The sequence below is a fragment of the Neltuma alba genome, unplaced genomic scaffold (genome assembly GCF_004799145.2).
Source record: "Neltuma alba isolate B1F8T4 unplaced genomic scaffold, ASM479914v2 tig00011709_pilon, whole genome shotgun sequence".
Lineage (NCBI taxonomy): Eukaryota > Viridiplantae > Streptophyta > Magnoliopsida > Fabales > Fabaceae > Neltuma > Neltuma alba.
In genome coordinates this window covers 596,118-616,830 of record NW_021636345.1, presented here as the reverse complement: position 1 = coordinate 616,830, position 20,713 = coordinate 596,118, and the positions used below count along the sequence as shown (strand labels likewise).

General features: G+C 35.7%; 1 protein-coding gene across 1 annotated transcript; it reads right to left on the bottom strand.

Moving 5' to 3' along the window:
* Positions 1 to 1,251: 1,251 nt before the first annotated feature.
* Positions 1,252 to 8,447, bottom strand: LOC114717110 (protein argonaute 4). The gene is made up of 22 exons (XM_028902186.1): positions 8,205 to 8,447; positions 7,926 to 8,131; positions 7,618 to 7,842; positions 7,409 to 7,545; positions 7,228 to 7,325; positions 7,043 to 7,140; positions 6,776 to 6,941; positions 6,564 to 6,680; positions 6,374 to 6,481; positions 5,928 to 5,987; positions 5,704 to 5,817; positions 5,451 to 5,616; positions 5,244 to 5,356; positions 4,997 to 5,134; positions 4,739 to 4,869; positions 4,453 to 4,515; positions 3,219 to 3,282; positions 3,025 to 3,136; positions 2,863 to 2,936; positions 1,677 to 1,771; positions 1,539 to 1,570; positions 1,252 to 1,427 (listed from the first exon to the last, which is right to left on the bottom strand). Exons 1-22 carry the CDS (start codon positions 8,445 to 8,447, stop codon positions 1,252 to 1,254), a joined length of 2,736 nt encoding a protein of 911 aa, XP_028758019.1.
* Positions 8,448 to 20,713: the final 12,266 nt, after the last annotated feature.

Below are 20,713 nucleotides of genomic sequence, written 5' to 3'. Positions count from 1 at the left end.
TGTTGCTTTGGGTAGACATGGGGAGTGGGAAAGGGGGGAGAGAGGGGGTGGATTGTGAGGAGAGAGATGTAATGTAGAGTTGATTCATAAGTTACAATTTGAGGACTCTCTGTTTCGAGCTGCTCCTACGGATCTCCATCTTCTTCTATTTCCATGTGGTCTTGCCTGTTGATGAGGACGTGGCTGAAAACTATACGATCAAATGGGCTTTTAGAAGCCAACAACATGAGTAAATCGAGAAATTAAGAAAAAAATATTATGGCAATTTTGCACCAAGCAAGCACGCTTAATTAAATTAGAGTTATACTTGATATGAGAACTAGTGGTGGTTTGTTGATTATAAAATGGTAGCCTGTGGGATAAATGGGTTTGTAGCGAGGGAGAGAAAATCATAGCAATTCACGGTGATCAAGATGAATGTATTCTTTCGCTGGGGCGAAAATCCTGTCACTATTCCTCCAGTATGTTGTAGTTGGTTTCGCTAGTTAAAAGTAAAATAGAAGAACAAGTAGAAAGAATGAAACCATCATTAGGCGAAGCTAACTCCCTCTTAAAATATATCTATTAACTTTTTCTTGGCCAACCACTCTTTAATATTGCTACTGGATGGAAAAGTCCCAATTTTCCTTTTTAATCTTCTTAACCAGACCCTGATGTTTCACCAAAAGTGACACCATCTTCGTAGTCAAATACTCAAATTGGACCTGAACATTGATGAAGCTGCTTCTGCCCCTTCTATCTAAACTTAATAGAGCGGGCCAGGCGTCTCCATCAGAACTCAGCATGTGAAGGGGGCCAAAACATGTCATTTTCTCAGGAAACCAGATTTAATCCCCTTTATTTTTGGGGGAACATAACTACGTGCCGAGCCTCTTCTTTTTCTTTTTTCTTTTTTTTCCTTTTAATGCAAAAATGGGTTGTATCCCGAGCTTTAATTTAGCATCTATCCCTCAGCATCCATACCAAAGTGCGTCGCAACATTTTCCTAAATTTCAATGCACTAGCAGACAATTCGGCAAAAGCATAAATAGTAGCTAGCTAAAAGGCAAAGCCATAAGCAATATCCTAGACAAGAATAATAGCAAGTAGTAGGGAACAAAATGTTGCCTTGTGCAAGACCTAATCCCACCAAAAGGTAGTGCTCCATACTTAATTTAAAATGCGTCCAGAAAGGAGGTCTTGATCCTAGTTTTATGTAACTATATAATCCACTATTCTGTGAGTGTTGAGAGAAGATCTGAGGAAAAGGCCTCAACAAAAGAACATGGAGTTGCGGACGTTATCCTGCAATTTGGGCAACTGGGGCACAGGAACCGGTCCAGCAGATGACAGCCCGCCATGGCTCGAAGAAGTCTCAGACTTGTCCTCAAATTTGATCATCTGTCCCATCTGAGTTGCAGCCAAGTGCGCATAGCATATTGGAGCAACTACGATCACAGATATTAAAGCAACCAAAACACACAGTCAGATATGCCCCAAGGAATAGTAGCACTCAAGTAACCAACCATCTAAGAATGGCACGTGTTGCAAGAATTTACCAACAGATATGGCAGTGGTGCTCCGCTGATACCTGTCATTTAACAAGTAAAATCTATTAATAATAGCCTCTTGGATGTAGATTAACATACATATATCATCCCATGAGAAGGCAATCATGAATTCAAGCGTATACTTACACGTATGATAACGAATGCACAAGTGCCTGCAGATCATCAGGCGAGAAACCAATCTCATCTAACAGAACATGGTAATGCGTCGGCCTGGTAGTTCCCTGTGGAGCAAGTTTTCAAAAAGAAAGCAGCCCGCTTATATGTAGGTCCTTAGGAAAGCCAGACTTTAACCGTCCAACAGCATGGTGCAGAGAGGGTGTTTGGGGATGGGAAGATTTTTAAGGGAAGAAAACACTTCAACACAAGCAGTCTTCCCATGTCACTTGAGAAGGACCAGGGGGGATAAGATAAGATACAAAAGTGGCGTATAACAGACCCCAAAACCAACATAAGAAATGACTTACAACAGACTCCAGTCACCAGGAGTTTCTTAATGACCGAAGCTGTCCAACCTCATTTAATTCTACATTGTCTTAAACTCAAGTATCACGAATCAGAAAGCATATTTTTAACATGTGAAATGAGAAGCGCATCAAACGATAACATTCCATAAAGTAGATTAATTATAAAGCATAACATATATGTCTACCTTTACAACATGCACGAACATTCAATGTAATAAATCAGACCCAGTAGATGGGAAATATTTATGTCATAAACTAACTCAATATTTATAAACAACAAATTCTTGAAATAAGTGCAAACAACAGCCGCTTTTTCCTTTACAAAAGGAAAAGGCAATGCTTCAAAACATGCCATGCCAATTTATTGTTTTCACATATTTTTGAATGGTAAAAGGAATGTTATTTTGCCATATCAATTGCCAAGTCAGCAATCGATTGATATTGTTGGTTATATCTTTTATGACTCGCTACAAATTGCAGAGTTGAATCATGAATTTTAAGTCTGATTTGAAGCAAAAGCAATATTTAGTTGAACCTATCAGGTTAATATAGACAATAGTTCAAGAAAACATCTACCTGATAAAAAGCAATATTTGTTTCCCAACTTCACAACTATGAAAAAACTTGTTATGCCAAGAAATACAAAACTGAAAAAGAACTGTGGAGGAAAACAAAATATGTGCGTGTATATATGTAGAAAAAGAAGCACTGTTTTGTCTAAAATTTACAAGTGCTAAGAATCTTAAACATAATCAGTAGCAGTAGCTCCAATCGTGGATTAGCAAAATTTAAAAACAAATTAATCAAATCAAAATGAAAAATAAAAAATGGTAAAAATGAATACGTACGATCATTCCAGCATGTGCACATAAATAAAAGTCATAGTTCCGTGGATGACATATTTTATTATCAATAACGGTTCCTGCAAAACCATACAAACCGATAAAGAGCGAAATGAACATGGACATCAAAATAAGAGATCATTTAAGATGTCATATGAAACATTATACCTGGGGGAACATTGTCTGGAGATGAAGGCTGGAAAAACTTTGTGTGGTGGTTTTTCTGGGCAACAATTACCACAAATTTGGGACACCACTGATCATCAAGAAATTTACAGGCCTAAAAAGCACAAAATTAAAGAGATTAGCCCAACTGAGCTCAAAATATTCTATATTAAAAAACCGTAGTCCAGCTCAAGAACCTCAATGATTTGATTGAGTTCAATGTTCAATACTTGATTGAACTGTGATTCGCTTACCCCATCCCTACGTCAGAAGGAAAAATAAATCACGTAAGGAACAGAATACAAACCATCAGGAACAACCTTTAACGGAAGACTAACACGCCTAAACCACCAGAGGGTGCAAGTTTTCTAGACATGTTAACCAAGACTGATCATAACATGCAAGACATTGAAATGCCAACATCAACCATTCATTGAAGCAATCAAGGCATGCAGCTTATGAAGTCCTAAAAATTAAAACTGCATAGTAAGATATCACAGTAATTAAGGTTAATTTACAACCCCCCCAGGTCAAAACAAAAAAAAAAAAGATGATCGTATTACAAAAATTGGATACTGTAAACTTTTTTATCAATTTCCAAAACAATTATGTTTGTTATACATTCAACAAAAATAATCTTCTAATTAGTAACTTAACCATACATTATTTAAATAATATAATAATATATTCTTTTTAACTTTTTTTTTCCTTTTTCAAAAGAATTCACATTTGCAGTTTGCTAAATTTATAAGAATGACCTTTTTTAATATTGATGAAATCAAATATAATGAATACTTATTATATGGAATAAAAAGGTTAGAAAAGCAGGTAGGATTAACAGAAAAAGAATTTTCTCAGTGCTCCCCGCCAATCATATTTTACGAACATTATAGATTTATTTCAGATGTAGCATTTTATGTATAGATGAATTTGGTTGATGAGTTTTTCTATAAGCGTTGGTAAAATGCCCAAATCATCACCCCCGGGCCAACACACGCCAGTTGAGGTCATTCTTGTTTTAACTAGTATAGCAACTTCAAGGGATTCATGTTGTCATCTTAATTTTTTATTTTAATAAAAAGCTCGAAAAATAGGCAAAGGGCGAAGCTGTAACATACCGGCATTTCAGTACACCGCATATTTTCCCTACTAAAACCCAATCTTCAACATGTTACATGGCAGCTAGGGAACAAATACACAGTTTCCAACATAAATAGTAGATAAAGAAGGACAATGGTGCCAAATGTTTTGGGGTATATCTCTTGATCCTGCAAAAGACCCCCTTCCAAGAAAATACTTCCTGAATCCACGTCTTTACAGGGACATGTACCGTGCTACCGGTATTTTCAAAAACACAAACAATATGGTATTAAATAAGAAATGCAAATAGAGTATTCGTGTAGGAGACGTGCTTTGAAGGGAAAAAAATACCTGAATATTATTATATTTTGTGGTTTCCTCTTAGAAGTTGCATAGAAGTCAACCAGAAGTTCCCTGTAATTATGGAAACCTATCAGCTAGAAGGCTTATTTTTACGGAAGGGCTGGCCAGCAAAAACAAAATGTGTTCAAAAAATTAGTTAACATTAGGCTGCATCAAACACTTGCTATTATAGGACATCGAGCAGGCCGCATAAGAAATTTAAAATAAAATGTACAGGTCAATCATCTTAGGCCACTAAAAATAGAGGAGGGTCCCAATTAAATGCAATATCGACCTGATGATGCCTTCATCTTCATTCCCAGACACCGGCTTGAACAAATTATCGATCATTTCAACCTTTGGAGACTGGGTACGGACACAGGCCCTATACTTTGATATTAGAGGCCACTGTCTAGAGCTGACTACCTGTAAATTAGCATTAAGCATGGCGAAACAGAAAACAGAATATCCTAAATAATTATACCCCGACTTATGCATATTCCGTTATGAAATAATATAGTCATAAATTAACCTCAGAACAATTATTATTTACCGCTGCAATTGAAGGGATATCAGACTGTCCTGGTGAACCGTGTGACACGTCCATGCCAAGAATGATGGTGGGGTCTTTGGAAACAACAGGAATTGACGGTGTATGTTCAATTGATAGCATTGAATTCAGACCACCAAGCTACAAGAGAACAAAATTGTTCAAAGGGAAGCCCATGTGAGTTTTCAAATTTAATTGGAAATTGGGTAATTGAAAAACATAACAGAAAATCTACTGGACAATAATATACCTTAGCATTGATCTTCATCAGAACATTAGTGAGATATTGGTCATTGACCCTTGTAGGAGCTATGCACTGAGTGACCACTCCAAAGTCAGAAAGATTCTTCCGTTTCCATGGACCTTGAATATCCATTTCATTTCCATCAATTAGGAACTGAACATTTGAACACAGAGATATCATTGACAAAATATCCAATCATACAACATCACCAACCATAAAGGTCAGAGTTTTTCCGCTCAGGAAGAAGACAAAGAAGGAAATTGGGGGGCCCAGGAAGTTTCGATTGGATCTCTTCAAACATTTTCTCCACTCTTATCACAGGTGGGCCACGTCTAAACTGAGGTTTTTCTTCAAAGACACAAAATGGTTCTTCTATGAGCTGCCAAAATATACAAAACCAGAATTCAACGTTAGTAATACATTCATGCTTTTCAGTTAATATTCACAAAGCAGACACGGAACTCACAACTCCTTTCACTCCTCCACATTTAATCAGATCTCGCACAAGCCCACGTGTATCACAACGGGCAGAAAAGTTCACCACAGCCCATTTTTCTATCCTCGATGGCTGCACTATTTTCTGCAGAATAGCTCACATCGTTATAACTTTGGCATCAAGATGCTTTTTCTTTTCCTTTTTTTTATCAGATAGACTATCAATTTTGTTCAGAAACGAAAAGTATTAATTACCTTATTATTCAAGTTCCATCTCCCATTTCTTGGGTTATCCTCCCGATCACCAAACATCAGCTATATCAGATAAAATCATAATCATTTTGGAACCACAACCAAGAGGTAAAAGATATAATATTTCTACTAAAATTTGTAAATTACCTAATCTCGAAAGACAAAATAAGAGCACCCCTAGTTCTATAAATAAGCTTGCCCACATGTAAGATTACCATTCTTCTATACTCTGGTCCCTTTCGTGAACTTAAAATTAAATTGCAGCCAGTATTTTCTAGCCCAAAAATTGCAGCCAATATGAGCAATAAAATTTTGTACGTTGATATGATTTTTAAAAAAAAAAAAAAAACCTGAAGCTCAGTTTGTGGCAAATAGCGTTCAAACGAGAATAAAAGAAAATAGACTGGATAAACAACTTCACAGTACCGAGATAAGAAAAAGTGAAATACCCTTGGAGCCTGCAAAACGCGACCCTCCACTTCAGTAAAGCTATTGCTTATTGAAACCCCACAGTTATGAAGCATGGGTTCAGAATTATACTTGTTGCTTTTTAAAGCCTACATCAATGAGAGAAAGATTTTTCAACTCTAACCATGAGTAAATAAAAATTATATCACCCCATTTAATAATTATGCTTACATCAGATAAAACTCTCATTCTCTCTTGGGGCTTCTGCCTAGATTTCTCCACCAGCGAAGCCCTTTGAAGGGTTGACAGTGATTTTGTATACCGTTGTAGGGATACCAGAGAGCAAAGCTTAGAAAACGAACCAGAAAAACACAATCAGTCATAAGGATCAACCGTTACTTTTTATTGAATTTTTTGACGAGACAAATAAACCCTCAATGCACCTCAAGTGGGAAGAAAGTAGGACGTTTTGGTTTCCCAACATTGATACACGGAAGATCAGCAGAAGAACGGAGATCTATCTTACGATGATTAACAAAATAATCATAAACAGTCACTTCCTCAGAAGCATCAATGCTATCCTTTCCACTTTTGCTTTTCAGAGAAAACCTGCATAGCCCATGTCTCATAAAACACTCAACTCATCATACAAGATACCACTCTAAGACTACAATGGATAAAAAATAAAGCGGGAAAAAAAAAAAAGGTACGTCTGCTCTCTGCATGGGAGATCGCTAAGCCCCGTTATCTTGTACTCTTGATTGGCTGGACTTGTCTTAATCCTCAGATTTTTTAGCGTCCTTTTGGCCTGTTTACAAAATTTATTGAACAATCTGATGCCTCTATTGAAATAACAGAGAAGCACAAATGGGAAATATTCAGAAATTTTGGATACCTTTGCCCAGTCAATTGAATGAGAATTTCGCACGTTCTGGTTGGCAATTAAAAAGTCCACCACGGGCCCAGGCTGTATGATCATGGTAGTAGATACATCTTAACAAAATAAAAGTAAGGCGTATCAGCACAATATAACAAACATTGCGAAGAGAAGATACAGTACTTAGAACATAGCTAACCTATATTAAGTGATAAACCACTTTGTGTAGTTCTGAAACTTGAATGGAATCCTCTGCAGCCTAAAACCCCACCTCCAACGTCAGCAAAACTCCTTGGATCATTGTGGAAATAAGATTGGCGAACAAGTAAACACCCTCTGCAACAGACAGTGCCCAATTATTTTGCGACATTTTAATACACCAATACAACATGTTCATGATTTACTTACTGCTTGGCAGCATGTTGCCTTAATATGATATCAAGCACTCTGATGGCTTCTTGAAAATTTTCAGAATCTTGACCACGCAGTGCATTAGTGATAGCCTGCATAGGGATTTTAGCAGCATAACTGATCTCCACTTTAAATGTTTTGGAACGATTTGGGCGTCGCATCCTCTTCTTGTCACTCTCATTGGGACTCCCGCGACCATCAGGGCTGCAATTGCCATTATTCCTACAAAGGAAAAGCAATTCATTTGACTAAAATGAAGGCATAAGATCAACCAACGGAGTCAACAAAGATCAAAGTATTTAAACCTGTTTGATATGAGATCCTCCAAGACAACAGTGAATTCAAGCTTGTTTCGAGGAAGAGGGCCAACGGTAAATAAACTCTTCTCCCCGTCATAGGCGAAGTTCTTCCCTGCTAACTCAGAGTCATACGTCTCCTGCACCCTGTCAATGATTTTTCTTCCCACACCCTTGCCTTCTACAGGGCGACCATCTTCGTAAGAAAATGACACCTGCTCGGGGGGGAAAAAGTCAAATGATCCGTATAGGTGCCTCATTCAACCGACAAAGAGATGAGGAACATACACTGTAGTGGAAGAAATAGCCATCGTTGTTCTTAACATTGACTTTGAAGTGATTAGTTAAAAGAGGTAGTTTACTTCCTCTGGATCCCAATCCTCGTCTGGCAATTGGAACACGGGAAACCTTCTTGACAGGTTCCAGAGGAAGTCCTTGATCTGCTATTAATGGAACAACATGTGGTGGGACAGGAGGTGGCGGCGGCAGAGGGCCCTCCGATCCATTTCCTTCTGGCTCGAATGAATCCATATCCTGCGTATAAAAGAAATATCATATAACCCTACAACACGTTGCAAAAAGGAAGAGAAAGGCGCATTTTCATGATTAAACACTTAGATATCCGTAAATAATAGGAAAAATTTAAGCAATCGCTAGAGATAGAGCAAGACTAGGGAAAAACCAGCCGGAGCCAAGTCCACCACAGGAACTAGAGAAAAAAGCAAATCACTCTTCAAAGGTTAGCTCGGAGAAATGAAGCACAACTAGTTAAATAAACATGCAATGGAAATAGGTAAGCTAACCAGGAACTAACATCAGGTGATACTCAGATACCGTAGAATTCACGTTGGACAATAAATTTCAGGCGTCTCGGCCGGAAAAACATAACTGGAGAATATATATACCCAAAAGGAGTACAAGATTAAAACAGAAACAGAACAGCATTACACATTGCAACAAACAGAGCTTCGCACTCTGAGGGGACCGGGGAAAAAAAAAGGGAACGAAAAGACCCAAAAGGAGAAGGAAAAAAAAGAGGAAATAACACCGTAACAAAGGAAGCAGTAACTCAAAACCCCGTGCGAAGCATCATGCAAAGGGGCTCTCCGTGCTTAAGCAAGATTTAGCTTCAGAACAAACTAGAAACATTTCTTCGAGTGCACAATAAAAGAAAGAAGATGAAACCGATCAAACGCATGCATAACCCCAGACAGCCACTAAAAACCAAATATATCTGCCGCATTTTCCCATACGAGAGGGTATGTACCTCGATAAGCAGAGTGATCACGAAGTTCTACAAGGAGCAAAAAGAAAAAATCCTCAGCACAATGCAACAGAGGTATGATAGAAGGAGAAGAACCAAGAACCCTAGAAGCAGAGAGGCAGAAGAAGAGAGAATTGCTGAGAGAATGGTTTGTGTGAACACTCCCTTGCCCTTTAAGTAAAGAATGAGAGTGAGAGAGTGATATCAGCTCGCGATGGCGCCACACTCTCCGACGTACTGAATTCTCGCGCGGGGCAGTACGAGCTAGCAGCTGGCCAGCTACAGTGTGTGATAGATTTCGTTCGTTGATTTATGGTTCGTGAAATCGACGGATGAGATTACTCATGGAGTTTGTTCTGGCCAATAGAACAGTGGCAGCGCCGCGCACGAAAGTGGTTTACGTGTCACGCCCGGCTGGGCTAGTGCGGGCCTCGACGATACATTTTTATTTTGACCGTGTTGGACAGAGGACAATGCCAAAATGACGGTTTGTATGCCGTCAGTTAACGCTGAATGAAACTATTAATTCAGACCCCGGATAATGGTAAATTGGGAAAACAGAGAAGGTGGGGGGATTCAGAATTTGGGGGGGCCCACATTCCCACCCGCAACAAAGGTTCAGATCCTTCATTATTCGTCTCTCCGTCCTCAGTGCTCTGAGACTGCCGCACTCCTTCGGGCTCTCCCTCCCGCGGCTAAAGAACGTGGAAACTTTCTTAAGTGGTGCCTGTACAGGCATAATTTTCTTTTTATTTTTTAAATTAAATATTGGTTATTAATTTAAAGGGTAAGGTTAAAGTTTTTGTGTGGGAGGCATTCGTATTCAAAAATTTTATTTGGATTAACGTTGTCTAAGAAGTGTTTTATAGTAATGGTGAATATTAGTTTTATAACAATCAGCGTCAGTTCTTGAAAAATAAGGATGATTTTGCTTCTTTTTTTAACACTTCCAAGACAATATTGATTTAAAAAAGTTTTTGAATATCCAGAACTCCGGTGCAAAAATTTCTCAAGCAAAATTGGATCATAAGATATACGTGAATATATATCATTAAGGGTCCGTTTGGATCAGCGATTGAAAAAGTAGCTTATAGAGAAGTGAAATTGGATAAAAGCTAAATTGGATAAGCTGAATTGTATTTGGATTAGAGTTCAAAAAAGCTAGATTGCAAAAATGAGATTGGTAAAAGGTTGTTTGGATTATGATTGAGTAAAAGTAAGTTTGGTTGTAAAATGACTAAAATAGATATGAGTTTTAATAAATAATGAAACATGATTAAAAAAATAATTTCACATAATACAATGAAATTAAAATAATTTAATATGAAGAAGTCATAAAAAATATTTTAAATATAAAGTGAAACATGAAAAAATAAAAGTATATTTTTAGGAGCATATTTAAAAATAAAAATATATTTCTAACTTATTCATTACTTTCAACTAATTTTAACTGATTTTTTATTATCTACAAATGAGTTATTTGAGGCTTATAATAAGAACCAAAAGCGGTAATAAATTTCTTAACTTTTTCTCTCTCCATATTTCAAAAGCTATAAGCCATAAACTATAAGTCATAAGCTGTTAATTTTAGCTTATAGCTTATTGTAGCTTTTCAGACAAAAGCCCGATTGCAGAAAAGCTGATCCAAACAGACCCAATTGTGTCAATCGAGCTTATAAAGCTTATAAACTACTTTTAAACTCAAAATAAGTGATGCCAAACAGGCACTAATACTACCTAATAATATATTTTTAATAGTACCTAATAACATACTACCTCCTGTTCGTAATATAAGAGTTAGTTTGACTTTCAATTTGATTCTAAAAATATGATTTCAATCCACTTTATCTCTCATGTTTATTTATTTTTTCACAAGATAGTCTTTGTAGTAATAGTAATTCTAGCTAATACAATTGATTAGCAGAGGTATTTTAAGAAAGACAACACCTATTTATTATAAATAGCTAATTTAGGGGGTGTTTGGGTGATTACCCAAACCATGGTTTGGGAAAAAATTACCCAAACACCATAGAAAAAACCAAAACCATGGTTTTGGCAGAAGCAGAAATTTTCTATTTTTGGAGGAAAAAGAAAGAGTATAAGAACTTATGGGATATGCGTTTTGTTGTTTTTAGAATAAAATAATATTTTTATGTTGGTAAAAATTATTCATTTTTGACAAAAAAATTTTTAATCTCATAATTTATAAATAGATATACACATATTAATTATATTATTTTATATATTATTAATTATGTTAGTAAAAATTATTTTGTTAACAATTTTATTCTTTCAAATTAAAATATATTATAAAATCTATTTTTTATATAATTATCATATTAATTTATGCCCTTTTTAGTAATTTGCACATGTAAAAAGTTCTTCTGGTAACAACTATTCAAACACTCTCACTTCTCAGAATCACTTTTTCACAAAATCTATTCTTCAAAAAATCTATTCTCCCCAAAATCTATTTTCCAGAAGCTATTCTCCAAACCATGGTTTGGTTACATCCAAACACCCCCTTAACTAATTTTTTTAATACAATCAAATTAGTCAACTAATTCTTATATTAAAAATAAAAAGCAGTAGATATTATTAAAAGTGATAATTCCTAGAATAAATGAAAGAAAAAAGCGTAAAAAAATGAAGGAGCTTATGAAGAGACTAATGGGCACTGAGATATATGTAGGCGAATGCTGGTCATATACTCTTGTTAATTGTATTGGTGAATAGGAGCTTGACATTCTTCGCTTTTGCGGTCTTGCCTCGTCTTCCTTGGACTTCCATGGCCCCACCTACTCTCTCAAACGGCTTCCCCCTCGGCTCCCTTCCAATCAATTTCTCACCTATATATAACAGTTGCTCTTATTTGTGGGGGCCATCTCGAGAATTATACCATGCTGCTGCTGTCACGTGCTGAATGTTTGTAATGGGTAAGCATAAAATGAGAGGGCAACTTTTGGTTATGTCATTACACACACCCCACAGAATTTTAAATCTCGTGTGAAACGTACGTCCCATTTCCATCTCTGTATAATATTATTTCTGGTTTTTAATATAAGAATTTATTTGATTTTTATTTTGATCATAAATATAAAAATTTAATTCATTTTATATATCATATTTAACTATTTTTTCTTAATATAGTCTTTAAAATAATAATAGTTCTAACTAATATACTTGATCAGTAAGGATATTTTAGGAAAGATAACACATATTTATTAGAAATAACTAACTTAACTAGTTTTCTTAATATGCTTAAATTAGTCGACTAGCTCTTATATTAAAGATCAGAAGTAGTATTTACCACTACATCACAGTTTTTTTGTTTTTTTTTTTTACGGTTACGCACATTATGTTGCATCTCTATGACACCAACATTATTAGTCTCCACTCTGCTTACTGCAAACACAACACATAAGATCCGTTTATCCAACCTCGTGCCTGTTTGGATGACACTGGAAACCATGGTTTGGAAGCCCAAACCATGGTTTGCCCAAAAATGTCATCCAAACAGGCCCATAAAAAATATAAACCTTGGTTTAAGATGAAACCATGGTTTCACCCATGGTTTCACCAGAAGCTAATAATATTCACTTCTGGAAAAAAATTTGGGACGGCTAAGGGTCATTCCAAAAACACCCCAGATCCTTCTCTTCTTCGCTGGCCGACACTCCTCCTCTTTATCGAACATTGCTACTCAGCTCGAAGGTCGACCCTCACCAGAAGCTACTCAGCTCGAAGCTATTACTGGGACGGCTCCAATAGGCAATTTCCAAAAACACCCCAGATCCATCTCTTCTTCGCTGGCCGACACTCCTCCTCTTCGTTGAACGATCAGACTCAGCTCGAAGCTCGACCCTTTGCCCCTTATCATCAGCTCGTCTCTTCGCCCCTTCATCATCAGGTGGCGTCTTCGGCCGTGCTTCATTGCCAGCTCGCCTCTTCGCCAGCTCGACTCTTCGTCGTCGCTGCTCTGAAACTCGACACCAGTGAGATCGTCCTGGCCTCGCGAAAATAGGGGTGGTCGTGTGTTTCTCGGCTCGCCAAAACCAAAGCAAGCGTTGGGTAGTCCGATCCATCCATCCTCTGTCTCCAATCTTCGTTCTTTAATTCGCTCGGTGAGGTCGGCTTGTGTAGTTCGGTTGGTCCGATCGTGTACTCAGGTTAGCTCTCTCTGGTGATTGCCCAAAATTTTGTTCACTCATGTATTTCCTCCATTCATTGATCTATCAGCTTCTTGCTTATGGTTCTGGTTCGGTCCCTCCTCTGTTTTCGGTCTGTCATCCGGTTGCAAGTGATATGAATTTTTTTAGAACCGTGGCTATTAGTATTTTGACTATGGTATGTTGAATTGGAATGATTTGGCTGTATATCCTCTTCAATTGCAAGCTTCCTCTCGGTTCCATTTTTGAATTTGCTGAAGCAGGTTTTTGTTGTTCGAAGGAATGGTATGTTCGTTTGGTAAATTGCTTCTGATTTTATGAAACGAAGAGGGAACAGATTCTGGTAATCAATGTCTGGTTCTGGAGGTAGGGGACGTATATGGATGAGAAAGTTTGGCAATTGTTATATAAATTCAATGCAATTTGTTTTTCCTGTTGTTGCTTGGGATCGTTTTTTCTGTCTAGATTTCCCCCGCCGAAAAAGCCTGTGAAGTCGAGACTTTGGTTTTTTTTTTTTTGCCGTGGATAGTACTTGTGATTAATTAACATTATTTGTTAAGAGTTGATCTGATTTGGGATGAGATAAGAATTGTGTTGTCTTGTATTGTTGTATTAAGGATTTTGATAAATTTATGGCCAACTTTTGAGAGTGAGGAAGAATGAAATCACAACTGAAATCCATGTATATATATTGAAGGAAGTGATTTGTATTTTGGTCAGAGGTTTATGTTGGTAGTTTTATTTTATTTTCGGTTGACAAATCTGATAAGGATATAATTTTTTAAAAATATTATGAAAGGCTTGTGCAACATGTTATTTTTTAAAAACAATAATGTGCTTTATAATATTATTGCATTCATCATGAACATTTGTATTAATTACATAGATGAACGAATTTTTTTCAAATATATTCGTAACACACAGTTATTCAAAGGTTAATCTCCATAGATGAAGAAAAGCCATGACTGATCATTTATATTAATCGTTTCACAATTCTATCACAAGTGTAGTCATTGTACTTTGGGGGGGGAAGGTAAGCATTATAGTTATGTCTTTAGAAGAATGAAGTTGAAAAGAAATGTATCATATGGTTAATTTAGTTTTCTCCGCTGCCATGTGTAACAGCAATCACTAGCATTCTGAATTCCATTCATAAACACGAATTTTTTTTCATTAGATGATTTATAGTGCATGATAGTTCAAATATGGTTATTCTTATTACTTTGGCCTCCAATCGTCTTTCTACAATAATTAAGAAAAAAAAAGTATATTTAATTAACATGTTATTTTGGACATTTTAAAAGTTTTAGTATTTTGAAGTAAAAACAGATAATGAAGTTTAGAAAGGAGGGGGTGTATTTTTTCCAACCATGTAAAATTAGAATTTTCTTGTGTTTGTTAATTTTTGTCACACTTGGTTTGGTAGGAAGGAATTGAGATTTAAAATGTGATCAACTTTTTCACCTATTACAGTAGACAATATGATTTTTGTTATTTCATATGATTTTGGGTTGATTAACTTGTGATGACTGAAGAACTATAATTGTGCTATAGCATAATGGGTAAGGATACGGTGAAAGCTTCCTGGGATCTAAGAACCACTAAAGTGTTTCTTGACCTGTGCATTGAACTTGTGCAACAAGGGGAAAGAAAGGGTACTAGCTTAACAAAGAAAGCTTGGGATATTCTTGGTGATAAGTTTACTGCCAAAACTGGGAGAGTGTATGAAAAATCTTAGTTTAAGAATAAATATGATTCCCTACGAAAGGAGTGGCAGACATGGGATAGGCTGCTTCGCGAGACAGGATTGGGATGGGATACTGAGAGGAATACTGTCAGTGCAACTGATGATTGGTGGGAGAGGAAAATAAGGGTAATTTTTGAACCTTTTGATCTTACATTTTCTTTGCCTGTTAATGTTTTGTGCATATTTACTGTTTTGTGAATATTTTATGATATTATTGGTGTCTAATGTGCAGGAAGTTCCAAACTATGAAAAATTTAGAGAAAGAGGACTTCAATTTAGGGATCAATTAACTCAATTGTTCGGGAGTGTGGCTGCAACTGGACCACAAGCATGGGCACCTTCTTCCATGACACTTCCAAGTGAAGGAACACCGAATGAAGATTTGGAAGAAGGGTCCGGAGATAGTGATGAAATTTTAGGCGCACCAACTGGTATAAGTGGGGAATTTAATACAGTGAATTTCAATGATAATAGTGGAGGTAGTGGAGGCAACACTGAATTGAGGCAGGATAACAATGGTGGGGGTACAAGCAGAGGTAGGAGTCGACCTAGTAGCTCACTGGGGGTTAGAAGAAACAGTGAAGTCAAGAAAAAACGCACACCTCCCTCTATGAAAATAGCGGATGCACTTAGCAAGATTGCTGAAACAAATATTTCTGAGGCCGAGCGTGGAAATGAGGTCATTTCACGAGTGGAAGCTAGAAGGTTGGAAGAAGAAGCGCGTGCTTATGAGATTTCAATTAGGGGAGTCCTGTCTCACCTGAAAACAGTTCCTGAAGTTGTCAATGATCCTGATTTCTTTAGACGGTGCACACAACTCCTTATGGAATGCCTGGAGGCACGGGAAATGTATGCAGCTCTGAAGGATCAGAAGGAACAACTTCTGCCTATTTTGGAGTTTTACACTAAGGATTTATGACTTGTTTATTATATTAGACAGTTCCATATGTGTATCGTTTTATGTGACTAGTGGATTGTTATATGAATCAGACAACTCTGTAACTTTTATAAATGTTTCGTAATTTCTACGTAGGAATTCTAAACTTTATGTGTATGTGCACAGGATAAAACGAATATGGATGATGAAATTAAACATGTGGAAGAGCATGCTAAGGGACGAAAAAAAGGGGTTAACAAAGTTGCAGCATTGGTCGGTGCATATGCTACTTTGAACTTGTGTAAGGAGCCCCGGCATACAAGTGTTTATACAGGTTGTTTATGGGTAAGGGATGTTTTACATGGCAACCCCAGTCGTTGCTATAACATGTTTAGGATGGAACGAGATGTGTTCTTAAGTCTGGTGGAACAATTGCAACAACATGGTTTGAAAGAAACTAAAAATATAGGGTTACATGAATCAGTTGCAATGTTTTTACATACCGTTGGCCATGCACTTAGTAGCAGAATGCAACAAAAAAGATTTCAACATTCAGGGGAGACAATTAGCAGACATTTTCATAATGTCCTAATGGCATGCTGTAGACTTGCCATGTCTAATATCAAACCAAAAGATCCAACATTCCAGCATGTTCATACAAAAATTCGGTTTGGTAAATACTGGCCTTTTTTTAAACATGCTATTGGAGCAATTGATGGCACACATGTTTCCTGCGTTGTCAGTGCAACAGATTAAACTAAATTTATCTCTAGGAAAGGAATAGTGTCACAAAATGTCATAGCGGTTTGTGATTGGGACATGTGTTTTACTTTTGTCTTGGCTGGATGAGAAGGTAGCGCACAAGGTAGCGCACATGATGCTCGGATATTTGATCATGCCCTCACAACTCCTTCAATGAACTTTTCCCATCCACCTGAAGGTATTTTTTTTATTTCCTAAATTTTTTTATATTTAGCTTAACAATAGAAACATAATTTACAATAATTTCATTTTTTTATATAGGAAAATATTATTTGGTGGATGCTGGATACCCAACACCGAATGGATATCTTGGCCCATACAGACGGGAGCGTTAACATCTGCCTGATTTTCGAAGGACATCTGGGTTTGAAAATGACAATGAGATCTTTAATTATTTCCATTCAAGTTTAAGGAGTACAATTGAAAGAATTTTCGGAGTTTGGAAAAAAAAGTTCGCAATCTTACAAAACATGCCATCCTATGAGTATGAAACACAAGTTAAAATCGTTTGTGCAACGATGGCTATACATAATTTTATTAGAACGACATCTATTACTGATCCTGGATTCGTTCAGTTGGAAGAAGAAGGTACTTATGCAGAAGATGATGATGATGGGGTTAGATTTTCACATATACATTCGTCAATTCAATCTTCATCTTACATGGCTCAGGTTCGTGACAGCATAAGAGGCGAACTTGTTAATTCAATACGAGGATAGTAGTCATGTCTTATTTATTTCCTTTTATCATAGATTGTAATATGTAATTAAAAACAAAACCTATTACAAATGCTTTGTATCGATGTATCATCTTAATGATTATGACACTTTTTTATTTATATTTCTTTTATTAATATTATACCTTATATTCTCAAGCTAATTATTACTTACTTTAATAATTAATAAATTGTTTTAAGACATGTTTATTCTATTTCATCAAACAATATCATCCCATTTTATGTTTATAATCTTCATGAAAAATACATGACTTTATGTTTGCAACAAAATAATTCATTTTCTCTAAAAATATTTTCACTCTTATATTTTATGAATATATATGTGTGGTGACAATTAATTAATTAATTGTATTAAACATCAAAGGTTATTATACATGTAGTATGTTATTACAAAAAGTAGTTGTGAAAAAATGTTATGGGATTTCACATTTAAAATCTTTAAAGAAAATTAATATTTTTCTGTTATAAAAAATATCATTTTTCTATAAACATATTTAATATTATGTTTTATAAATATATGTACACATATTAATTATGTATTAATTATATTATGTTATATATTATTAATTAAATTGTTAAAAAAATTCATTAACAATTTTATTTCTTCAAATCAAAATATATCATAAAATCTATCCCTTATATAATTATCATATTAACTTATACCCTTTTTGGTAATTTCCACATGTAAAAAGTGCTTCTGGTAATAACTATCCAAACACTCTCACTTCTCAGAATCTATTCTCCACAGAATCTATTCTTCAGAATCACTTTTTCAAACTACGGTTTGATTGCATCCAAACACACCCACAGTGTGCAATGTTAATCCTTATTACACGTCTAACTGTTTTTACCCCCGAAAAAAGGACATGTCAGGTTGGACTATGATGCTAAAAAAGATTACACGACGAGAATTATTGCACCTTTTTTTTTCTGTAAAGATTAGAGAGACCCCTATGAATACTCAACCTGCAATTCTCTATAAAATGTTCTTTAATAACGTAGGTGAAACGACAACATGTACACTCCAAACAAAAAGCAAATGCCACAAGATGATTAATCGACAAAATCCCCAACACTGTGTTTGCAGAGGGAAGAGTGAACCCCGGGAGAGAGCAACAGACGGGCGCCGATGATGTGCGTTCTGGATTTTGGTTCTCTGCCCACTTCATCCTGATTTTCGTATTGGCCGCTGTGTACTGTATAAGTGCCTGATTCGAAAAGCATCAAATTTGCACCAAATTTTTTTTTTCTCTAAAGCATAGGCATCCTCTTATTCAAAACAATTCTATTCGAGGCACTATCAAGTACTAAATGTAAGCACCTCTCTCAGCGGGGATTCGAACCTTGATTTACTACATTGTAGAAGATTAATCCATTTCGTTAGACCCAACTTCTATTGGTAATTTGCACCAAATTTGATGTCATCATGATGTATTTTAAAAGTTGGATAGTCCCCTGACCCCTGTGTGAAAGATTTTTTATTCCCCATCGTCATGTATAGATGCTTCAATTTTTACTGCTCACAAAACACGATCACAGCCAATTTCTTTAACTTCTGATACTTTTAAATTCATCTGACTTTGTGAATTCAGACTTGTTTAGAACAATTTATAAATAACTTTTTAATTGTGATTTGTAAAATACGAGACAAATATGTAAAAAGAGTTTTGTCTTTAGAGCTGGTAATGGGCCCAGCCTGCCAGCCCGCCAAAAATGGCGGGCTCGGGTTGGGAAAATGCCAGCCCGCCAAGGTGCGGGCTACTCTAGCCCGCACCGTTTTCAGCCCGCTCCGCCGCGGGTTAGCCCGCTTTTTTTTTTTTTAATTTTAATTTTTATATAATTTGTAATATGTTATACAACATAATTGGAGGATTTTAACCCCCAAATTTCATATTTACATCTTCTCATCCATGTAATTGCATATGTAATACATACATAAAAGATCTACTTAATTAATTTGGATAAGAAAAATAGTCAAATTAATTATTTAGAAAAAAATATGTGTTAGTTTTTCTAAAATATCTTCTCAAATTATAAATTAATCCTCACATTATTTTATTATAACTCATTACTCAAGTTTAAAACTCCAAGTCCAATTTTAACATTACAAACTAAGCCCAAACTTATACAAATAATAATTTTTTTTTTAAAAAAAAGTTAGGCGGGTCGGCGGGCTAGCTTTTGCCAGCCCGCCAAAGTGCGGGCTACTTCAGCCCGCACCACCAGCCCGCATTCCCAGCTCTATTTGTCTTAACTTACGTGAAATATGTTTATAAATTTTTTTTATCATTATGCCAAACAGATCCTTATTTAATTTGTGAAGATGGAGCGCCGTGGGTTTGACGAAAAAGCTTTGCTTTTCAAATCACTTTTTAAGGGTGAAATAGTCTTTTTCTCGTATATCAATAGTAGTAAATACTACCTCCGGTCCTAATTATAAGAGTCAGTTGACTAATTTGAGGAGATTAAAGAAATAAGTTGAATTAGTTATTTGTCCTAAATAGGTGTTTTCTTTCTTAAAATATCCTTACTAACCAAATGTATTGACTAGAACTATCATTGTTAGAAGAATTACTTTAAAAAAATGTATAATTATAAGAGACAAAGTGAATTAAAACTTTTATATTTAGAACCAAAATAAAAATCAAATAGAGTTTTATATTAAAGACAAGAGGTAGTAATTACGAGTGTTAGAAAATACTAATTCATTGCATTTTTCTTGGATGACGCACCAAACCCTATCGATGTAATTAATATTTTCCCGTTGCATCGCCGTGCATGGTGCAGTGGAATTGAACCGAACGGACATCTCCTATCATTATAATGGAGAGATTACAAATTTACAATACTGAAACATCATTATGAATTATTTTAAAAACATCATTCTCGAAGTATCTATAATTTCCTTTAATTTTTAATCTGAGACCTATTTGTTTTTCTTCACACTAAATATTGTAATCTTATTCTTTTAACACTATTAATTGCTACTCTTTCTGTTTTTAATATAGGACTCAATTGTTGAGTTGGTTTTAGTTCTAAATATAAGACCCATTTCTTATATTTATCAATTTTCTCTAAATTACCATATAGATACTCCCTCAACCATAATCAAGTAGAAGAGGGAGTTGGGGTACTAAGAAAGATAATTTCAGTGTTTTAGAAAAAATGTGTCATATTTCTTATAATTAACTAACTTACTTAATTTCTTTGATCTAATCAAATTAGTTAAATAGGTCTTATAG

Excerpts from the sequence above, each read along its gene's own strand:
- LOC114717110 (XM_028902186.1), bottom strand. The coding sequence starts at position 8,447 with ATGGATTCATTCGAGCCAGAAGGAAATGGATCGGAGGGCCCTCTGCCG. Across the intron at positions 5,988-6,373 it reads GCGTTTTGCAGGCTCCAAGG|CTGATGTTTGGTGATCGGGA; the intron begins GTATTTCACTTT and ends TATCTGATATAG. Across the intron at positions 3,283-4,452 it reads CAAAATATAATAATATTCAG|GGATGGGGTAAGCGAATCAC; the intron begins GTATTTTTTTCC and ends CTTCTGACGTAG.